Source organism: Scatophagus argus, chromosome 1 (genome assembly GCF_020382885.2).
Source record: "Scatophagus argus isolate fScaArg1 chromosome 1, fScaArg1.pri, whole genome shotgun sequence".
In the NCBI taxonomy this organism is placed as follows: Eukaryota; Metazoa; Chordata; class Actinopteri; family Scatophagidae; genus Scatophagus; species Scatophagus argus.
This window is the reverse complement of record NC_058493.1, coordinates 29,770,839-29,794,263: the sequence shown is the minus strand read 5'-3', so window position 1 is coordinate 29,794,263 and position 23,425 is coordinate 29,770,839. Positions and strand designations below refer to the sequence as shown.

Genomic DNA, 23,425 nt, shown 5'->3' with positions numbered 1-23,425 from the left:
AGAGGTTGAGTGACAGTGGATTTTCAAAATCTGATATAACAATGATAGTTTGGAGCAGGAAGAAGCTGTTAGACTATTATATCACACCCCGGATACTTTTTAAACTGAAACTGAAATGAAAATTCAGCCGAAAGCTATTGATTAGGAACATTAGTCCTGTCTCGACGCTGAGCCCACAGAGATGAAATGTGTGTGTCTGTGTGTGTGTTGACCTCTTACCTCTGCCTGTAGCTGACGATGACCCAAGGCGTGTGGTTGATCAGCAGGGCTGGAGCTGCCCCCTCATAATAATCACTGAAGCTGATGACGGTGGACAGATCAGAGATGTTGACGTCCACGATGATCCCACCACACTGAAAACACAAACATACAGTGGCCTACAGTGTGCTAAACTGTGAGAAGAAACTTTGTTGCTGTCATTGGTCTAGTAGAGACACTGACCATGTCAAGGCTCAGAAGGGTGCCGTTGTCCTGCCGGTTAAAAAAGAAGAACTTGGAGGTGGATTCGGATCCAACCAGACGGACACACAACTTGCCTGAAGTATTCTCGGGCCATAGAGGGAGGCACTGCAACACAACAACAGGTTAACAATGACACAACAACACTCTTTAAACTACGTCGTACTCTGACCTCTGAGGGGCTGACAGTGTAGGATTCAGGTTGCCTGTGATTCCAGAAACAAATTAATTTGTTATAGGTTATGTTATGGTAGGTGGGGCAACGTTCTTCTTTCTAACCAGAACCGCACCAATTGGAGCAAAATTATATCTTTAAAATGCTTACCTCAAAACAGAATTGTCCACCTCATGGTCGGAGGTATGAACACATACATACAAAAATATACAGAACTGAAACACTAACTCCTTCCAACAGTCTCTGATCAGTAAAGTTGAATCACGTTCATCTGTTTGACTGTGGACTGGCTCTAAACACTACAGTATCCATGAACCTCAGCAGCCGTTACAATGGAGATGTAACCCAACTCAATAGAGATGTGAAGTATTTAGAACTAAACCTTAAACCACAGCTGCTAAACTCATCCAAAAGTGATTAAACATTTCAAAAGTGCACTGATTCAAATGTCAAAATGTATCCTACAAATTCTACAGAGACCAACTTTTGACTTCAACCTGTCACATGACATCTCACAGTTTGAAGCTCTCTGATTGGATGGTTCTCACAGCAGTGCTCTCTGGGAGTTGTGGCTGTTGTAGATTCAGTCTGACTATGGGACCAATGAACAAGTCATACTAACCTCTGTGGAGGAGATGTAGTGCCATCTGATGGAGACCTCAGTTATGACTTCCCCCACCTCAAGCTCATACAACGACTTGTTAACCAGAGTGTAGAACGGACTCATGGTGACGATCCTGGTCAAGTTAAAACTGCTCATCTGGATGCTAACACCCACCTGGACACACAAGCACAAACAGTGAAGAGCAAAGAATCAAACTGGTGCTGTGAGTAATGGTTATTTTTATCAATCTTTCTATTATTTCCTCTATTAATCAATTACTTGTGTGGTCTATAAAAGATTAAAAAAACAACAAACTAGAATGAGTACTTTGTGGTTGTTTGCCTCCACCAACCCGTCAGTCATATGCAGTGAAGACTTCCATGTTGAAGTTCATGTATGATACCAGTGAGTAATAATTTAGTGAGAAACATGCTGTATCCAGTTAGAAACCATAAAAAAGGAATACAGAGGACTGACAGAGAGCTTCATCACCTGAAGCTCAGCATCATCAAACCAGTAACAAATCTGGATGCTGCTGCACAGAGGCTACAAACTGTAAAACATGGAGGTTCAACCCAGCAGCACAGAAGATCATTACAATCATCACAGCTTGAGGGTGGAGACCTGAGATCAGAGTCGGTATGAACATTTCAAGTCTTTCAAAGATATATAACCAAGTTCAGTTGCGTTTGATTCAATCTCTTTGAGATGTCACAGCGAAGCTGACCTTTGACCTTTGGGATTCATCATTTTATCCTGTTAGACATTTGGGTGAAGTTTTGTTATAATTAGTGCATCAGTTCTTCAGTTATGGCTGAAAATGTGTTTTGTGAGGTCACAGTGACCTTTGACTTCCAAATCCTGATCAGCTCATCTTTGAGCCCAAGTGGATGTTTAAAGAAATTCAGTCAACACGAAGCGCTAGAGACTGTCATTTTGTTGAGCAGCACCAGTCTGCAGATGAAGACTGAAGATGAAGACACCAGAAGTGAAAAAGTGGGCCTTGAGTTACTGAGACTATTTTGTCAGCTAATCTGACACTAACATGATTTAATCTAATCTTATGTAATCAGAATCAGAATCAGCTTTATTTGCCAAGTATGTGTGACCATAATAATAATAAAAATGAAGAAAATGAAGAAAATGAAGAATAAAGTATTTACAAGAAGAAGAAATATATGTATATGTGTATATATATATATATATATATATATATATACATACATATACATGTAGTGCAAACAGTGTGATGGTTCACACAATGGCAGGTGGTTTACGGGGAGATCAGGGAGACAGCCTGGGGGAAGAAACTGAATCTAATTTGCAAAAATGTCACTTGCAGTTCTTGTTCTTGTAGTCCAAGGTTGACAACACAATTCTTTGTAGTGTGCAGAGAGGTGGACTTAGGTTTTTACTTACCAGAAAGTCCATGTTGTTGGCGGGACAGCGCACACAGCCATAACTTCCCACAGTGTCCAGAGAGAAAGCATCTGACCAAGAGCTGGTGGAGACACACAGCTGGAGCTGCAACAAACAACAACACACCCAATCACTGCTGTTAATATCGGGGATGGTGACCTCACTATTCTGCATAATAAAATCAATCTTAGGTAATCTTCTCAGGTGGAAGTTTCCCATTGAGTAAGAACACAAAAAGGTTGTGAGGCTGTGAAACATGAATGAAACAGAATGTGATCTTTCTGACATGTACTCAGTTGAGAACATTGCAAAGAGAGTATATTTAAATGTTTCACTCATCAACTTAATTGATTGTTGTGAAAATATGCAAATATTATTGCAATATTTCATTAGTCTGGGAGAGTTGAGAACTGCTCTGTTTGAAGCAGCCCACAAGAAAACAGGTACACAGGTATGAAAGCTGCTTCCTCAAAAGGCTCAGCTGTTTTGATGCAAAAATGTCCTTGGTAAACTAAATTTGTTCGCAAATGACTGCATTCTGGGTTTTTTTTCTGTTTTACACAGCAACCTAACAGCTGAGTAAGACCAAAAAGATTTGAGGAAAAACAGAAATCCAGGTAAAAACTCTGAAATTGTAGTAGTGGTAGAATGTGAGCTGAGGTTGTCCTGAGAGTGGTGCTAGACATAAGGTAATGTGATCATTAAAAGCTAAAACATTCAGCAGTAAAGTGTTAACGAGTGCTGAACTGAAGGAAGTCAGCGTCCTCACACATAGATACCTGACTCTTCAGACTTGGACTTTGAACCTGTCCAGGTAATTTTCTCACCTTGCTCTTGCTGAAGAGATTCTTTTTCCTGAAGGAGAACAGGATGATGTCTCGGTAGTCAGCCGGGTGTTTGACGCTGACATCCTCAGCTCGGTACTGCAGCACTCGAGATGTCTTGTTAATGATCCAGTATGGGCTGAAGAGTGACAGCAGCAGGCCATTCGGTGTCCTCATCACGTGAACACTTACATCCACCGTCATGCTAGTGTCCAAGTCGCAGGTGAGACACACCTCAAAGAACTCGGGCATTTCCTTTTCGATACGAATGTGTCCGTGCCAGTCGCGGCCCTGATACCTCATCAGTACCAAAGACATGATCTCCCCTGAGATGCGAGCATTCAGGAGGTCTGATGTGCTGCCTTCCTGAAGCTCATAAGAGTCTGCTGAACTCTGAGGAGGAAAGACCAGATTTGATCAACACAGATAACATGACTAAATTAGATTTCATTAGCTCAGTGTTGGATAAAAGATGAAGAGAACTCAGAACTGCTCTGTGGATTCAAATTCTAAACCTTTTAATGCATATCTGTTTTTGGCTCCATTTAAGAATTAAGAACTTAACTGCACTTTATAGGCAGTATATATATTTTTACATACACACACTGAATTTGTCTTCTGCATTTAACCCATCCTTAGTTGAACGTACATGCAACACCCAGCAAATTACATTTTTAATCACCCCACCACATCAAAATTTTTCCTGCCCATCCGGTGGGGGAATCGAACCGGCGTCTGATCACAAGCCACTTCTCCAACCTCTAGGACACTGCTGCCCCCAAAATCAGAGGAGTGCACAAACGCAGTCCCCCACTACCAGAAATTATGCAGTCGAGATTCCCACATTTGGGGAATTCGCAGGGATCAGCACAACCAGAGTGCAATGGCCAAGCCTCGCCCTGGGTGAACCACCTTCTTGATCATGGCATCTCCCCTGCCAGGTAAGTATTTGTGGAAGTTGCTGTACCTCCATCAAGTAGCGGACAGTATAGGGCAGCAGATTTCGTAGCGTGGCCACAGGGTGGAGGTGGATGACATAGGCGGGGTCCCAGTCCTCCTCTCCGTGGCTGGCGATGTGTCTGAGGTCATCTGGGACAGCTAGAGCGCTCACCATCAGCGGCAGTATGCCACTGTCAGTTGCCGGACACTGTAGCACCGAACGCACCTCGGAGCTGCGGTGCACCTGCTCCTTCCATGCCACGCAAGTGGAGGACGGGTAATACTGACCATCCAGACATCCCGCAGGACACACAAACAGCTGACATCTGAGGGGGAAGGGGGATAAACTGATAAACTACACTGACATCATGTACTGTCCACCTGGAGCTGCTTTGAGCACACTTGGAGCCAGAGGCACTAGGTCTTAGTCACTCAGTCAGACTGCAGACAGTTTTCTGTCTCTGACTTCCTTTAAAGGTGGATGGTTCCTGTGGTAGAAACACCCTTATTATTATAACATTACCCAAGTGTTGGCTGTTAAACAAACTTTGACCAAAGGATTCTTTTGACACAACAACAACACTGCAGTTTGGCATCAAAGCAGGCTTTCCAGCAGTCCATAAATTGTGTTACTAGAAGAATGAAAATTGAACAGACACAATCAAGAAGTACCAATTTAATTTAAAGAGGAAAGTGACTCTACATAGTGATGGTGCTGCACGCTAACCAATACTCAATGTGTTCCCTTGTGTACCTGAGACAGGCAGTATTATGCTACCTGTATGTTTCCAAGGTGATGTGAAACTCTTTTTCGGGTTCAGCCTGTCCAATGCTCTCCAGGCTCCTGGATGTTGGACAGTACTTCATGACGGTGAAAGGCACAGAGAAGTGATTCATTATCTGAAAACACAAGCATGAAGTAGTTAGAAAGAGGCTGTCCTTGTTGTTGGTCCTTCTTCAATGTGTTCAGACAGAAAACCTTGTGCTGGAGTTTTTTAGTGCTTATGATTCAGACCTGCAGTGGTGAACGGACAGTGATGACCTTGTTTCCCTCAGCAGCATCGATCTGCAACAGCACAGAAACTGCCTCCTGCAGCATTGGACCCCGAATGTTGTAGAGACGGCGACCTGGTTTGTCTACAGCCACGTTTGAGATCTCGCTGTATCCGGAAGGAACTGAGGGTTCAGAGACACATCAGCCTTGTTTAATCTTTATTTACACATCATCAACTTTACAAGAGGGACACTTCTCCTGAATGGTCACCATCCTGACAGACTGTTTCTGATCTGTACAACACCACTGACAGTTCTGCAATAAGCTATTGGTCTTCTGGCTAATGGTGTGTCTGTAATCTATCCCTGCTTCCAAACAACACAATATATGCTGACAGTGTTGACACCAAGAGGTGTGTAGATTTTTGAAGCTCTATTCTTTGTGCCACTATCTGAAACAGGGTCCTGCAGCAGACATTAGAACTCCTGGACAACACATTCTGCTAAGAAAACAAATGTTACATCAGGACTGAATTTGAGAGTGGATGTTAAAAGGTGGTGAAAGTGGGGCATTCTTACCAACGGTGAGGTTGAACAGACAGCTCTCCTGTCGCTGCAGAGCAGACAGTTTGCCTCGTGACGACGGTTCAAATATGGAGTGTGCCAGGTCCATGCTCTGACCCACAGACAGCTCGTGAAGTTTTCCCTGGGCTGATGAACCCATTGGCCTCAGGTTGGCGCTGTGCTGCACCATGAGAGGAATCCCAAGAAAGTTTCTGATGGTGAAGGGAGCCTTCTCCTTCAAAGAGTAGTCAAAGGTGGAGGCGGTGCCCTCTGAGAAGGCCTGATCAAAACACAACAAGGGCAAAAAAGTGCTCATGAGAACAACAGAGAGGCCTACATGTAAACCAAGAGACCTGAACTAGAGTGACTAACCGTTAGAGAACCGTTATGTCTGGGCAGAGGCATTATTAAGATAGAATAGTTGATGTGTGATTTTCACTTGTAAGTGCTGCACTCGTTTAATTCTGTTACCGATCATCCAAGCTCATCAGTTCAGTGAGCTTGCGCATCACCAGTTAAAAGACCAATATCTGAGCAGATAAACTTCGGTTTACTGACTCCGCTATTGTGTGGTGATAGTGTAGGACTCAGGAAGTGGTGATCTTTACTGGGTTTTTATTTCTTCAGTTCGCCTTCTATCCTTATCTCTTTCTCTCACATTTTTACATGGGCATGAGGCAGAGGTCCGAGCACGCGATCACGAATCTCCTCACGAGACACGTGACGCTCGAGGGTCTTCTCATTTGTAGTCTTTGTTTGCCACATAAGCCACATTGTGGGCAATCACCATCTTGGCTCTGAGCTGCACGCCCTGTGTGCCACTCTTCTGCACACAGAGTGGCACACTTGGTTCTCGCTGACCCACCATCTTGGCTTCAAGGGATACGCCCCCCCACGTCATCCCTCTGCCATCTTGGTTCTTGGTTCTTGGTTGGTTCTTGGTTCATCTTGGATATGTCACTCACATGACTCCATCACCATCTCTCTCTCTCTCTCTCTCTCTCACTCACACACGCACTCCTGCATATATGCACACCCATGTATAGATATACCCTTGCTGCTGTACCTGTGTTATCCTTAGTTAGTAGTTAATGTGTGTAGATAAAACTTGGATTACAATAGTGTTTATTTCAAAGTGATACTTATCTCTGGATGATTGTGGCTGGTTAATAAATTCTGCTATAGTTTAATTTGTCGTTGTCTGTGGTTATTGTAAATGTACACTCCCACTTCCCACTTATTAATTTGGCTATTGGTCCCTGGTGACAGGGTGGTGCCCCGATTTTTACGTGTATAAAGGATACACTGATTTTGCTTCAATGATTATTCCCATAATCATTGATCCTTCTTGCCAATAACCAAATTGCTACTAGCGCACAACACCAGTCACGTCTAGCAGGCTGTTCTGCTGCTGTTCAGTCACTGAATGATTTGAACAGCAGTCTGATTTCAGGTTCAGAGTTTATGAAAAGGTCTTACTTTCCTGTTCTAAACATGAGTTTTTTACAGAAATTTCAACAGATTTCAATTTCTGAAGAACAGAAGAGTCCTCGTCAGAGGACAAGACTAAACAGCTTTTCTCATGTTTGTGGTTTCAGTTACACAGAACTTACTGACCTGCAAGCTGTGTACATTGTTTCAGAAACTAAAGTTCACCTCTGCTCAGAAGGTGATACTGAATCCAAGTTCAGGTGCCCTTAATGATACAAATATTCAACAGGTCATTTCTAACATGACAAACAGCTCCATTAATAATGCTGAACAGGACAAGTGTGTTGATTTTACCACAATGATGTGTACAAGTAATCACATGTGAATTTCCTTGAATTTCCCTCAGGATCAATAAAATATCTATCTATCTATCTCATGTAAACCTCACATGATGAGTGCACTTTGTATTGCAGCTGAACTGCACTCAGCACAAACTCCTACTGAACACAAGATAGAAAATAACTTCATTTGTCCCTGTCTGTACCTTGGTGAGGTTGTGCAGGACACTGAGGCTGCACTGGGTGATCGTGATGTTCATGGTGTCTTTGGAGCAGATATTGATGGCCGTGCGAGGTTCAGGAAGAATGACAAAGTCATCTCCATGAACAGGACTCTTATCCTGGATGGGGTTGCTCTTCATCTGAGGGACCAAAGATAACAAAAATCAAAGATTACGCTGATGATCCTGATGGTGCGCTGATGGTCCTGGTTAAACCTGCTAAACCCACACATTTATTGAGGATAAACCGGGCCTGTTTATTAAAGATCCCCATTCAAGAGGCCTTCAACTCTGGAGGTCCAATCCACAACTCTATTTCTCAATTCAAATCACAAGTCCAAGGACAAAGGGAGTTGTATGTTGTGCAGATCATAAACCCCAGTGACACAAACAGTGACTTGTGGTACTGACCTGTAAGAATAAAACTGACTAGACTTTGTATGCAGGCTGACTGTAACCATTTTACTGGTCAGATATCGGAGTGCCAAACTGCTAGTCACTGTGTTTCAGTAACAACATCCAGTTTCAGTAGAGGACAGTGGACAGCTTATTACAGTTATCTGTACTTACTACACAAAGACAGCAGCAGTTTGAGCAGTTGAAAGAGGGCTACTGTAGCAGACAAACAGTAGAAACTGTGAGTAACAGGTTTACCTCCAGCTCCAGATTCCACCTGCGTCTGCCGCTGTCGACTCGTTCAATCAAAGGCTCCCACACAGCATGGATCTCATTGAAGTAGTTCACCTGCAGACACACAACAGGTGTGCCATCATACATGATAACACGTCTTTATGATGTATGAATTTGTTTTCTTCAGTCAGCACACACTCATTTATTCTGCTTTGCTTTGGTTCCCAGCAGATTAATTTCACAGTTAAGGAAATATCTAATTATTTACTTCTCAACATATTTTTTTTAATAAGTCAAAATGTTTAATTGCTAGAGTTTAGACGATTAGCAAGGAGAGATTTGTTTTAAAATGGTTGGTCTGTTTTTGAACTTCAGGCTACATTTACAAAAAAAAACATCTGCAATACAATAATCAGCTTGTTGATTAAAAAGTTATGTTCTCAAGTGACTTTAAGTTAACATTACTTAAAATAATGAAGAGCGAAGGCTGCAAAAGTTAAGCTCTCAGTTTGTCACTTTCAGAACAATTTGAGTGATGGTTAATTGTTCAGTGATCCAGAGAGTTTTCTGATAACTCGGTTCAGTTTCAGGTGTAACGGACAAGCTCAGGTATGAAAGACAGGCTCAGATGTGAAGAACATGTAAAGGGCTCAGACAGATAGGTTCATTTCTCACCTCCAGTGTGATGTCGGCTCTCAGCTGCAGTAGAGATGACCAGTTTTTGGCTGACCCACTGAGGGAGGACTCTACCAGCAGAAGAGGTACAGTCCGATGACCCAAACCTGATTCCAGGGTCACTTGGACCACCTGCGGGATGATGACACCTCGTCAACAGAAAAACAAATCTGACCTCCTCATTTCAAATTTTCAGAGTAATGTCTTCTTGGGAGCTGCTGAAATGCCCTACCTTGACCTCAGCAGCTAAGTTCTCGCCGTCCTTGTGTCCATCCTGCTCTCTGAAGCTCTCTGTGACTTCGGTGGCCTCTTCCACCCCTAGGAACCAGTAGTTACAACTGTAGATGTTCATCACGGACCAGAGGTCATTGACATTTGAATCTGACTCCTGATTCCGTTCATCACGCTGCTTCGCTGACATGGCAGCTGTTATCGTCATCACTGTGTTGAGGATGAACGGAGAGATCTGCAGGACAAACATATGATGAGTTCACTGAAAGATTGATGTCATTCATCATGTTATGTTGACAGTTTTACTGTGAGTCTAGCAGGACAAAACAACTGGACAGCTTTTAAACCAAACTTGTCACGTCCTGGTTCTTTGTCTTTCGGTTTTTGAGTCCTTGAGTCATGTTCCATGTGTGTCTTGTGTTTCCATGTATTATGTTAAAGGTTTATGTCATGTCCTGTTTTATTTTGAAGGTGTCACTTCCCCTGTGTGTCCTGTTTTCATGTAGCTTTGCATTTGGTTTTCCTGATTGCTTTCTCCCTCCTAATGTGTGTCACCTGTGTCTCGTTGTCTTGTCTATTTAGTCCTGGTGTTCCCAGTCACCTGTGTCAAAGTGTTTTACATTGTCTTACGTTCCATGCCAGGATTTATATATTTTGTTTTTTCATGCCAGGAATTTTTATTGAATTGTCTTGCCATGCCACGACTCAAGCCAAAGTTTTTGGTTGATCCCTTGCCACAGTAAGTGTGTACTTTTTTGAGTTTGATGGTTTTGGTTTAGACCTCTGCCTCAAATCACTGCTTTTTTTCACTCTGCATCGGGGTTTCAGCTTTTTCTGCGTCAGCAACACCGAACCTTTTTGACAAAACTGTTCGTAGTAAACGGACAACAGCAGTAAAAAGTTTTATTATGAGAGTTCACTTTAATAAATTAGATTTTGAAGTGCTCTTGTTTTAATGTCTTAATCTGTTGGATTGTTGTGTGTCATAGATCCATGACTCATGAACATACTTTGATGATGACTTCCTCCACGGTCACAGAGCCACTCAGCGGTTGGTTGGGGCGAGTTTTGGTTTCCAAGGCCACCGAGCAGGGTCTCAACACCTATTGGACAGAGTCAGACTGATGAGTAGGGAACTGACTGAAGAAGGGTGACTTGCAGGTGAAGATGTCATGAGTGTTTTGCCTGAAGAGGAAATATTTTCTGCTGTTAAACTGAGCACAAAACTGACAGATGACAGTTAGATAAGATAGTGTTAAGAACTTTAAGAAGGTGCAGTGAGGAGAAAATTAAAGTAAGATTAGGGGAAGTTTTAATTTCCAAGAGTCATTTAGGATAAATGGAAGTGAAGATATGTTGTTGCAAAAGCATAACAAGAAAAATTGAAGCTTCTAGTGCTGAGAACCAACATCGATAAAACACAAAAAATATTTCTTCTACAGTTAGGGCAAAAATGTCAATATATGATGTAAACAGCAGCTCCTGCTGCAAATCTTTACTCCCAGCATCACAAGCTCCACATAGAAAAACAAGTGCCCTAATTAAACAGTCTATACCTTATGGTCTAAAGTGCAGCGCATGAGTTTAGGGTGTGTTTGACTCTTCCTCCTAGTTAAACAGCTCATAATGTGAATGTAAAGAAGGTGCAGAACAGCTTTCTGCCCCTGGAAGATACAATACACCAACAACACATCTGACCAGACCTTGTTTTAAGACCAACATGGCTGTGGGCACACAGTGTGAAAGTAGGTGTGAAAATAACTTCAGCTGGAAGTTAGCAGTGACCTGTGGGTTGGATGCTGGGTTTAATTTAGTGCCCATATTCTTTAAAGCATCAAATGTGTTTCAATCAGCCACTATTAATGCTCCCCAGCAACATACAATTTCCTCCTGTCTGAGTAACATTTGATAAAAGCAGCTGTTTTAGGAAATTACTGAACATTTGTGGTGTTTCTAAAGATTTACAAACCATTAAGATTGGAGGTACAAGACACAGGGAGTCAGGCAGTGCTGAGAGTTTAAACAATTTAAAAAAAAAAAAAAAAAGGTAGAAAACAGCAAAACCCTCAATGTGTAGGGCCTCCATCGATCTGCTGTGACTGCAGTCATGTGGTCTTACAGTGGTGATGGCCTCGGACTCTTTGTTCCGGATGAAGGGGCAGGCGAGGACTTTGAGCTCTCTCAGGTTGGCTCTTATGTTCTGGGTACCATCCTGGTCTTCCCGCAGGGTGAAGTCACACTGAAATGAAGCCACAAGCGCAGGAGCATCAGACTTCATCAGGCTGGCCACGAACATCACCTCTGGGTCCACCACCACTGCTCGAAGACAAGTCCTAACCGTCGAGGCTGCAGAGAGAAGATGAGGTGGTTTTATCAATCGTTTGGATTTGACTGCGGTTTTTATTCCTGTTTTCACCTTGTCTGAATTATTTCAATAAATACAAAGAAACAAATAAGATCAGTCGGTTTCAGTTTGATTACCAGAAAAAAATCTATTTCACTACTTCTTGATGTGGTGCAGTAAAACAATAAAACCTCATTTCACATTCTTTCAATCTGGGTGTCTTCTCTGATGAGTACTGAAACTTGTGAAGCCTAGTGAACATAAATACAGAGTCCTTTTACCTTAATGAACACTGCCAGGGTCTCATCATTTGTTCACCCTGATCAGAATTCCTTTATTTCATCTTTATATCATCTTCTTCTGATTGAACGCAAAACTGCACTGGGTTCTATACCCTGTAATAGAATCACTGCTTTGTGTTTGTGTGCCTCCACACACTAATAAGGTTTGAGCTTCCACCCAGTCTATACAGGCTCCTATCTGACAGAGAGCTTTATCACCTGAAGTTCAGGATCATCCTGAAGTTGCTGCAGAGAAACTACAGACTGTGAAACATGGAGGCTCCACACGTGTTTTGTAAGTCTGTTAAAATACTTGAAGTTCAACATCTATTTGAAAAAATAAAAAAAATTAAAACTGTACTATGTCTTCACTTCTTCATTATTACTGGTAAAACTCACAGTATTTCCAAAAGCAAAGACTAGAAAAACCTTATTTTGTGTTGAAGAAATCAGCTTTTTTCTACTTTTTTTTCCCGTTAATCATCAGGACCAGTGATATGAGCGGGGCTTGGGAGATTCCTGACCATTAAGTGCTGCACTGATTGTTAATTTACTACAGTTAATTTGACTCATTTTAAATTTCTTTTGCTTTGTCTTTAATGTTTCTGTTTTTAGAGCTGGGTAAATCACCTCTCCCTCTGACAGTCTTAGGATTTCTTGGTCTTACCGGTCTTAACGTTAGCTCGAGGCTCGGCGCTCTGCCTCAGTGGCTGTCTGTTGCTTGGTGCAGAGGTGCTCAGAGTTGAACTCTGTGGCAGAGCCTGCAGAAAGAATTCTGTGACGGCCATAAGAAACTCTACACTGGCACACATGTAGAGTTTCTGCAGAACAGCCACCACCTCCCGTTCTCCGGCGCTCTGTCGATACGTCACATCAATCATGGCATCAGAGCTCCCCTCGTCTCTGCGACCGACCATCCTGCATGTCGAGTTCAGGACAGTTAATACAGGGGACTTCACTGATATTCTGTTACAGAAAATTGCATGCTGATGCAACATGTACGTAATTATACACACAAAATAAAATTTGCACATGTTTAATAATAATGTGAGATTAATTTCAAGCTGTTAGGCAGTTATTTAGTGTGCAGATTTTCTGCTCTAAACAGCATGAGCAGCAGAGACCTGAGGCTGAAGAATAAGAAAGGACAAAGACAGTGTTCAGTATGTCTGCACATTTCTTCTTCTTCCTTAAAGAATAAAATCCGTCAGTGCTTGTTTGAGAACTGCAGGACTAATAAACTTTAAAGGTTTCTGTCTGATTGTTTCATCCCTACAGAGCGGAGAGAAATCAGAGGTCATGTGACTGTTACCTTGAGGTCACCCTCTGCAGGCCCGTCCTCAGGTCGTCTAGCGTGCAGGCGTTGAGGACAGTGGTCACCTCCATGCTGCCGTTGGTCAGGATCTTCCCTGAAGTCTTTAGGAGGTGGAGAGCAAATTCACCCAGTCTGAGGTTCTCCTGGTGCTGCAGGTCTGATGGCTGAAGAGAACAGGAACAATCAGACACTGATGTTCCTCCCGGGGGAGGAGCTGATTACAGAAGTAATGAATCCAGACCTGGAAGGCAGAGCTCATTAATGAATCAACATCCCTGCTAAACATAATAACAGGACTGTTATTGAAAAGACAGTTGGATGTGACAGCTCCTTTCCTGCTGATAAGGAATCCAAATATGAAGATAAATCAAAAAGCTCCTACACAGTCTTCCATCTATGGCTGGGAGATACAGAAAGAAATAGCACTGTCTGTGTGAACACAATTCCACCCCTCAAGCAAGGCAGGAAATAGACAGGAAAAGAGCAGGAAATAGAAGGGAAACAGACAGGAAATGCAAAATACACAAACAGGAAACGGGCAGGAAATTGACAGGGAACGAGCAGGAAACAGACATAGATAGCATATTTCTGCTGTGTTATAGGCTCTTAGATTGATCCATGTCGAGGAAAAATGTTTACCATCATTATTGATATAAATTATTATTGGATTGTCTCTCGAGGGTTTCTTCAACCATCTTACTGTTCTTTTCAGAACACTTAAAGAACTTAAATTGCACCTATCAACTGCTGCTCATTATTATTCTGACTGACCTGTTTTGGGTTGTTGCTGTACAGAACCAGACCAAGAGACTCGATGTTGAAGTTAAAGTTCATGGTCTCCAGGGCTTCATCATCGTCACTGCTTACAGTAGCTTTTGCAACATCACCTGAACCCATTAACACAGATCACATCAACAAAACACTGGAAAGGACCAAGAATCAACATAAACACAACACGAAACAATCAAAAATATGAAAGTGATTTCACTGGGTCCCTCTTTCGGCTGAGAAACAAGTGTCTCTACATGTGAAAATATGACTACATCTGGAGACAGATCTGTCTCTTTCAGGTTGTCTGACCTGCTGTGGGGCCTCCAGGTGCACGGAGACGCACACTGGCCTCCTGTCTCGGGGCAGTGGGCTCCAGGCTGCCAACCTCTCCCAGATTGTCCATCAGGATCCTCAGCAGCATCTTCAAGTCGTCCTGACTCAGTTTCACCTACAGACACACATCACCCTGCTGAATACACTCAGCTGAGAATCATCACAGTGATTTTGAAATATTCAGCAGACCAGGAACCGTCTCCCTCCTTCCAGCTCCAAACACAAAACAACCATCACTGTGTTGTGACTTCTGTCTGTCTGCCTACTGACTGTCTCTCTACAGTGTCTACAGTGTCAGATCACTACAGACAAACTGAATTCAGTTTCCACCACACGGAGGAGACGAGTCAACGCTACGGAAGAAGAGAAGAAGAACTACAACAAACTGTACCTTTGGTGGTGTGCGTGTCAACTGGTCGCAGAAACAAGAACAGAGGCAATAAAAAACAAACTTGCTCTAAGTTGGTTTTTCAATGTAAAAAAGAGTTTCAATCACTACTTGAAAACAAGGCTGTGTCATCTCTGCTTTGGTCTTTAATAATATGCTTTAGGTGGTCTGAAAAAGTGCTCTGGCAACACTTTTAGCTCATTGGACAATTCCTTAACATTCTAACTTGTAACTTATTCTTTGATATTCGGTTCTATGCAAAAGGTAACAGATAAACAGTATCACTGTTTATGGGCCAAACAGCGGAGGAGGAGTTGATGGTAGTGTGGAACGGGTAAACCTCTGCAGTGGTTGGGTGTATTACTGGGGGGATGAGAGAGAGTACAGGACGGTAGTAGACAACTTTGTCACACGGAGCAGGAAAAACCACAAACAGCTCAATGTGACAAAGACCAAGGAACTGGTGGTGGACCTGAGGAGGACTAAGGCTCCAGTGACCCCTATCAACATCAAAGGGGCCACTGTGGAGGTGGTGAAGGAGTACAAATACCTGGGGGTGTACTTGGACTGCAAACTGGACTGGTGCAAGAATGTGGACACTGTCTACAGAAAGGGCCAGAGCCGCCTCTGTTTTCTGAGGCAGCTGAGGTCCTTCAACATCTGCAGGACGATGCTGAGGATGTTCTATGAGTCGGTGGTGACCAGTGCCATCACATATGCTGTTGCCTGCTGGGGCAGCTGCCTGAGGGTGAGGGACACTAACAGACTCAACAGAATCATTAAGAAGGCCACCATGTTGTGGGAGGGGAACTGGACTCTCTGACAGTGGTGTCTGAGAGGAGGATGTTGTCCAAAATAAGGACGATACTGGACTTTCCCTCTCACCGTCTCCACAATGTGCTGATCGGCTACAGGAGCTCGTTCAGTCACAGACTCTGACTCCCATGATGCACCACAGAGCGACACAGGAAATCATTCCTGCCTGTCGCCATCAAACTGTTAAACTCTGCACTGTGACGGACACACATACTTTTATATATACAATGTATATATGTACACATGTAAATACCTGTATTTTTAGAGTTTTACTACACATGTAAATACCTGCATTTTTTTATATTTATATTTGTCTTGTTGTTTATCCTATTTTTATATCTTTCACTTTCTTTCTTGGTGCAATGTCTCTACAAAAAAGAATTTCCCCTCGGGAATAAATAAAGGAATTCTGATTCTGATTCTGATTCTGATAAAAACAAAGAATCAAAAAACCATTAGATGGATGAGCAGAGTTTATATGAGAATAAAACAAATTAACTTTAAATTGATAAATAAAAATCACAATAAATAATCCCTTTCTTCTGATCTGATGTGACAAGAAGCCAGATGTACTGACATAATATTTAATTTAATGCTTTCATTAAACATCATTATTTCATTATGGTTTCCCAGCCTATAAAGACAACCTCCTCCCCCGCTTCCTCTTCCTCCTTGTACCTTCATGGGCTTCAGATCTCCATCAATCTCCACAGCGACCATCTTTTTGTACCAGGAGGCTGATAGGTTCCTCTTGATGTTCAGGTGCAGGTTTACTGGTTCCAGGAGCTCAGTGCTGGGTCGACCTGATGTCTGGTCCACATAGGTCCTGACAGACAACAGGGAGTTTAAATACCAAACTAATGATTACTGCATACTGTTAGACATGATTTATTTATGCAAAAATGCACTCTGTCTTCAAAGTGTGATTGTTCCAATGAAATGTCTGATTTCTACTCCAGTTGTAAATAAAGAACAGTTTTGAGTAATTCTCTCAATTGATGTTATCGGCCCTGACATGGTACTGTAGTGTACTTAGTTCAGAATGTTTTCCTGCCAAATCTGAGGCGAATCCTTGAATCTGAAACAACTAACTGACCTGGAGAGTTTGAGATGTGTCAGCTGGACATCCATGTTATCAATGACGGCTGGGAGTGGGCATCTGTCGACTGGCAGCAGAGAGAAACTGTTCTCGACCCTGATCAGACCCAGGTCCACCACAAGTGCATTCTGCGAGGAGGAGGACTGGGGGATGATGATGAGGGGAGCCTTCAGATTGATGTCCATGGAAAGTCGGAAACTCTTCTGGGCGAGGTCTCGAACGCTGGACGCTGCCTTCTCTGCCGCCTGAGCTGTCGCAGCACTCAGAGCTTCTTTAGCTGCTTGGAAGTTGTTGGTGAAGTTCTTAACGAAAAGACATATACAACAAAAACTGTTACTGACTCTAAAATATTGCATTAGAACAAAAATATTACCACTAATAAATCAACTGTCTGAAAATTTTTGTAAAAATAAACAAATATTAACTGTCATGAATGCATGTGAAGGTGTGTGAATGCATAAACTCAACCTCCATGGTTCAGTTCCCTTTATGGACTTTATGGACAAAATATCAGTAGTTTTGACGAAGCTGTGTGAAACTCACCAGAAGCGACATGACGAACTTGTGTAAGTAAACCACCTGGATGCAACCCACGTTCAGCTTGACTCTGCCATCAGTTTTGGTGGTGTCAGTGTAACCAGAACCCTCTGTGGCTTTAGGAGTCAGACTCACGCTGAAGCTGAACACCTCATCACCCACGATGGAGATGGCCTGAAGGACACAAAGAGTTTAACCACCTTCGGTCAAACTGACTGCAGGAGCAAAGAACAGAGGTAATCTGTGGCAGTTTTAAGTAGTCCAGGGGGCTTACGGAGTCCTGGCTTGTATCTCCATGATAGTTATGGATTGTCTAGCTTAGTCCTGGATGGTCTGAGGGTTTATAAGGAGGGTTGTTGATCAGATATCTAAGGACGTTATTAATGCCTTCAACAACCTAAAGATATCCTTTTGCCTTCGCTTCTAATACTTCAACTACCATGACCCGGATGACTGAGAACCTAAATCGACATATTGCCTTGCACTTTGGGAAGAATGTCCTTCAATTGGTGTGGGAATATCCAGAGATTTCAAGGAAACTAGCTAACTACAGGAATAACCTTTCCTTCAACCTAAGATGCAGACAGTCCAGACTAGTTCCCGGGAGCTTACGTCTTGGGACCCCAGTCAAAGGCCTTAGAGCGGAGCAGATTCTCCTGAGGACACAGAACCAGCTCCTGAGTGAAAGGATTAGACAGGTCCATTTCACTGTCTCCCTATAGAAACTGACAGCACTTCTACCTTCTTCCACTTTGGAAGAAGTCTTGAACTGTGGATAAAGCACAACTGGCACAATACGCTAAAGGAAAGGAATGGCAAACCAAGTTCCAAATTCGACAAACAAGACCATACAATTCTGTAAGAACACCCGGACTACAGAGCAGATCAGGATGAAAGTATCAGCAGCCCACTCCAGTGCAAAAACACTTCTTTCCAATCTCACCTTTCAGAAAAGGAAGGCCATTACATCCAGACCAAAGACCTGAACATCACAATACTGCCAGCCCACAAGCACATACAAGAAGAAAGTCATAGATTGTTTACAACAACTGGAAAAGGAAAAAATCATGACCGCCCACTCTACCCCGGGGATACCACACCTTTCTAAGATACAAGAAAAGAGCCCCACTCAAACACATTGTTACCAGTATAAAGTCAGCCACCTACAACATTGCTAAATGCCTTGTCACCATTTTAGGTCCACTGGTGGGAAATACTCACTATAGTCTTCACTAACAAAGTCCAGGAACTCAGACTGGCCCCGGGCAAAACCACAGTATCTTTTCATGTCACTTTTTTCAGCTGCATATCCACAACCAAGGCAGTGGAAACAGTCAAAAAACAACTACAGCAGGATTCAAAGTCAGGGAAATGAATTCCCTGACTTTCTATCATACTTAGCAACAAACTCAGACAAAGTTATCATACTGGGAGACTTTAACGTTCAAGTGAATGTTGAAAATGACTGTCTAGCTTCTGCTTTCAAATCACTGGTAGACTCAATTGGCTTCTCCCAGAGGGTAAATAAACCCACTCACTCCTTTAATCATATCCTGGACCAGGTGCTAACCTGTGGCACTGAGGCTGACCACCTTACAGTTTCCCCCCAAAATCCTGTCTTGTCTGACCACTCCTTTGAATTTACTTTAGCAAACTAAGGAACCTTGGAGCTATTTTCGACCAGGACCTGTCCTTCAATTCCCATATAAAACATATCACTAGGACTGCCTTCTTTCACCTTCATAGCATAGTTAAAATAAGGAACATCCTTTCTCAGACAGATGCTGAGAAGTTGATCCATGCATTTATCACTTCTAGGCTGGACTACGGTAATTCTCTTTTGTCAGAATGTTCTAAAAATTCTCTGAAGAGTCTCCAGTTGGTCCAGAATGCTGCAGCGAGAGTACTGACAGGAGTTAATAAGAGAGCGCATATCTCACCTGTAGCCTCACTCCATTGGTTTCCTGTAGGATACAGGATAGACTTCAAAATCCTTCTATTGACTTATAAGGCTCTTACTAACAAAGTTCCGTCCTATCTCAAGGACCTCATTGTTCCTTACTGTCCCAGTAGAACACTCTCTAAAAACAGACCGGGAGGTAGAGCTTTCAGCTACTGTGGAACCAACTCTCTCCACTTTTATGTCCATGCTAAAAACATTCCTCTATGATAGAGCTGATAGTTAGGGCTGGCTCGGGTAACTGAACCATTTCATAGCTACGCTGCTATAGGCCTAGACTGCTGGGGGACTCATCAGGACACAAGGAGCCATCTACTCTCCTCTCCTTTTCTCTCCTTCTACACATTTGCTGTTCCATCTTTATTTGTTATACTGTACCTATACTGTACCTGTACCCTATACTATACCTTGGTGTCTCGCACTCTCCCTGCCGTCCCTGCTCATCAAACAACTTACAATCTTACAAACAAACTTACAAACTTACAATCATCCCCATTCCCAAAACCTCCACAGTGACGAGCCTGAATGACTATCGGCCAGTAGCCCTCACTCCGATAGTCATGAAGTGATTTGAGAGACTGGTCATGGCCCGTATCAAAGACTGCATCGACGTCACTGTGGATCCACACCAATACGCATATAGGAAGAACCGATCCACAGAGGATGCCATATCTTCTGTGGTCCACACAACTCTCACCCACCTAGAGAATAAAGACTCCTATGTCCGCCTTCTCTTTGTGGATTTCACATCAGCCTTTAACACCATCATTCCGCAGACACTGATCCATAAGCTCAGTGCTCTCGGTTTGAGCTCCACCCTCTGCAATTGGGTCCTGGACTTCCTGACGGACAGGCCGCAAACAGTGAAGATCCATGACATCTCCTCCTCCTCCATCACCCTCAGCACCGGCTCTCCCCAGGGCTGTGTGCTGAGCCCCCTCCTGTTCACCCTGCTAACACACGACTGCTCAGCGCAACATCCGAGCTGCCTCATCGTGAAGTTTGCGGATGATACAGCTGTGGTTGGACGCATCGCCAACAGCGATGAGGCCGACTACAGGCAGGAGGTGGAACGCCTGGAGGGTTGGTGCAGAGAGAACAACCTCTGCATCAACGTGAAAAAGACCAAGGAGATGATCGTGGACTTCAGAAGGGGCAGACACCTCCCCCTTCCTCCCCTGTACATCGGAGGGACAGCGGTGGAAGTGGTCTCCAGTTTCAGGTACCTGGGCGTCCACATAACGGACGACCTCACCTGGAGCAACAACACTTCCTGCCTCATCAGGAAGGCACACCAGCGCCTCTACTTCCTCAGGAGGCTGAGGCGTGCCGGACTGGGGAGTTCGGTCCTCACATCCTTCTACAGATGTGTGGTGGAGAGCGTCCTGTGCTCCTGTATCACTGTGTGGCACGGCAGCTGCTCTGCAGCAGAGAAAAAAGCTCTGCAGAGGGTGGTGAAAGCTGCACAAAAGACTGTGGGACACAGCCTATCCACCACCACAGACATTTACACCTCCAGGTGCAGGAAAAGGGCCTCCTGCATCATGAAGGACCCCACCCACCCCTCACACAAACTGTTTGCCCCTCTCCCCTCAGGCAGGAGGCTGCGGAGCATCAAGAGCAGGACCACCAGACTGAGGAACAGCTTCTTCCCAGAAGCTGTGAGACTGTTGAACTCTGGAGGTCCTCTGTAGCCCCTGCTGCCAAACTCACACCTCACACACCAACAAATACACAAACCACCACCCATGGAACATTTTGCACAATGCAGCATTTGCACAAAACTCAAACTGCTCATGTTCATTGCACTACGGTCATTTTGCACTACCCTGCCAGCCATTTTGCACTACTGTTTATACTGTTTACACTGGTGTTTATATCATCTACTGTTTTCACTTATATTACACTGTTTTTATACTATATAGCATTGTTTATATTTATATTTATTTTGTTAAGAAACTGGGCTGATACTGGGACCGGGGAAACTAATTTCGTTCCACTCATGTTTTACGTGTGTGAAATGACAATAAAGCTCCTTGAATCCTTGAATCCTTGAATCCTTGAACTTGCTGCTCCTGCTTTCGCTGTTTATGGCCCAGCCTGCCCACCAAGAGCTGCCTCCATCAGCTCTCCCCTGACTGAACATTCCCCATTTATCCCATATCTCATGTTGTTAACTGCTTTCCTGCCTGCACAACATCCATTGCACGTCTGTCCGTCCTGGGTGAGGGATCCCTCTGTTGCTCACCCTGAGGTTTCTCCCATTTTTTCCTTGTTTTTCATTAGTGGCTATGATGTTATGTAAAGCCCTTTGAGACAAACTGCTTGTAATGGGATATACAAATAATGTTGTCTTGTCTTGTCTTCAGAAGAACAAAGGCTCGCCACTGGTTTAGGTATGTGGAAAACACCTGGGTCAAAATCAAAACCCAGAGGCCTTCACTGAATGCATCAACTCAGTGGACCATAACATTATATTCACCAGGGAGGATCCTAAGTGAAACAAATGACCATTTCTGGACTGTATACTGCTCATTGAGGACGATGGTAACTTGAACACCGACGTCTAATGGAAACCCCCACACAAAGACCAGTACCTACTTTTTGACTCCCACCACCCACAGGAACATAAAATTGGAGTCATCTGGACTCCAATCTTTATTAAAGGACTTTCATAAAGCACAACACCTTGACACACTTCAAACCCAACAATACCCTCAGACAAAGACTGGTCCATCCTAATGACAAAACACCTACAGACAAACTAAACAATGCGCTGTAAAGTGCAGTGAGGAGTGCTCAGACCTTTACACACAGGAAACCAAACAACCACAGACGCATGGCACAGCACAGGAGAGTCAGCTCATCTGGACAAGACTTGGCTGTATATCTGCATCTCAGGGATTAGGGACACACCTTTGAGGACTCAAATGTTCACATTCTGGACAAAGCAGACCGATGGTTTGAGAGAGAATTAAGAAGAATTAAAAAGAATCAAGAATCGCTTTATTGGCAGTATATATATTTTTACATACACACATTGAATTTGTCTTCTGTATTTGACCCATCCTTCACCATCCCTCATGTGACCCTAAAGACTCACATGATGGCACGAAGTGTCCTAGGTAGTTTGTATTCTATTATTTTACTAACTATTACATGTGCTCAAATGACTGAAGTATCATATCATCCCAGTCAGAATGAAAGAAACCATTCATCAAATCAACCTTGATTTTACTGTACTATGGTGTGCCCTCATCTCACAAAAATTCACAAAAGGAATTCAGGAGACAATGAAAATCAGTTTATCTAAGAAAGTAAGTACAAGGAAAGACAGATTCTCAGTCTTGATGTCAGTATAAGAAGAAGAGAAGTGGACAGTCAGGACTCACAGGTTAGTAAAAACATTGATAAAACATTCAGATAATAGATAACGGTTTCTGATTTAAGTTGATCTCTTTAGGGGAGTTATGGTTAATACTGTAAGTCAACTGACCTTCTTGTGGAGAGTTTTGGGATCAACGTTGAGGACGATGAAATCTCTCAGACGAGCTGATATATGAGTTTGAGGTCCTTGCATCAGCAAAGAGCCATGAATACCTGAAGAACACATTGAATTGTGTAAATCTGGTGTCAATGAATGGCACAAGACAACAACTCAGATGTGATTCAGTACCTTGGATCTTGATGTTGGCCATGTTGCAACTCTGGTCACACACTAGTACACTGAAGGCTCCCAGTGTCATCATCACCTTCAGGTCTATGACCTCACTGTCTGCAGGTAAGATCAGGGCGGCTGACAGGAAGTACAACACAACTTGTTAGAGACTGGCCGACATGCTGAGTTTCAGTTCATGATCTCAGTTTTGAGCTCAATATACAGTATGTGAATGTGTTGTACTGACCAGACTTGGTGGATACCGTCTTGTCCTCTGTCTTCAATCTGATCTCTCCCTCTGGAGATGAGATGCTGTGAGATGTCAGAGCCACTGACAGGAAGTTGATGGCCGACAGCAGAGCCTCAGTGTGGAGTATGAAGTCAAGAGAGGTGAAGGTCACCTGGACAGAGAGAAAGAGA

The 23,425-nt window shown here is 43.3% G+C and overlaps 1 protein-coding gene, 1 long non-coding RNA gene and 1 other non-coding gene across 8 annotated transcripts in view; 1 reads left to right on the top strand and 2 right to left on the bottom strand.

Moving 5' to 3' along the window:
• Positions 1-23,425, bottom strand: part of vps13c (vacuolar protein sorting 13 homolog C) — an 80,972-nt gene that overhangs the window by 17,060 nt on the left and 40,487 nt on the right. For all 5 annotated transcript variants that reach the window (XM_046398748.1, XM_046398722.1, XM_046398730.1 and 2 more), the window contains 25 exons: positions 23,253-23,406; positions 23,024-23,143; positions 22,844-22,947; positions 17,394-17,561; positions 16,848-17,152; positions 16,430-16,577; positions 14,524-14,662; positions 14,215-14,330; positions 13,441-13,607; positions 12,796-13,046; positions 11,623-11,849; positions 10,514-10,606; positions 9,505-9,738; positions 9,273-9,404; positions 8,622-8,711; positions 7,953-8,108; positions 5,993-6,257; positions 5,436-5,596; positions 5,199-5,320; positions 4,449-4,746; positions 3,485-3,874; positions 2,658-2,762; positions 1,257-1,412; positions 442-567; positions 220-353 (listed from right to left, as the gene is read on the bottom strand). In XM_046398748.1, the coding sequence (XP_046254704.1) occupies positions 220-353; positions 442-567; positions 1,257-1,412; positions 2,658-2,762; positions 3,485-3,874; positions 4,449-4,746; positions 5,199-5,320; positions 5,436-5,596; positions 5,993-6,257; positions 7,953-8,108; positions 8,622-8,711; positions 9,273-9,404; positions 9,505-9,738; positions 10,514-10,606; positions 11,623-11,849; positions 12,796-13,046; positions 13,441-13,607; positions 14,215-14,330; positions 14,524-14,662; positions 16,430-16,577; positions 16,848-17,152; positions 17,394-17,561; positions 22,844-22,947; positions 23,024-23,143; positions 23,253-23,406 (4,361 nt within the window). The remainder of the gene's footprint in view (positions 1-219; positions 354-441; positions 568-1,256; positions 1,413-2,657; positions 2,763-3,484; positions 3,875-4,448; positions 4,747-5,198; positions 5,321-5,435; positions 5,597-5,992; positions 6,258-7,952; positions 8,109-8,621; positions 8,712-9,272; positions 9,405-9,504; positions 9,739-10,513; positions 10,607-11,622; positions 11,850-12,795; positions 13,047-13,440; positions 13,608-14,214; positions 14,331-14,523; positions 14,663-16,429; positions 16,578-16,847; positions 17,153-17,393; positions 17,562-22,843; positions 22,948-23,023; positions 23,144-23,252; positions 23,407-23,425) is intronic.
• LOC124064574 lies at positions 4,267-4,430 on the bottom strand. The gene has a single exon (XR_006844291.1). It is a non-coding gene; the product is annotated as a U1 spliceosomal RNA (small nuclear RNA).
• On the top strand, positions 10,090-11,952 carry LOC124064367. 2 transcript variants are annotated; one of them, XR_006844255.1, is made up of 4 exons: positions 10,090-10,242; positions 10,395-10,396; positions 10,493-10,664; positions 11,731-11,952. It is a non-coding gene; the product is annotated as an uncharacterized LOC124064367 (long non-coding RNA). The 2 variants fall into 2 exon arrangements; XR_006844253.1 differs by having other exon boundaries at positions 11,625-11,952.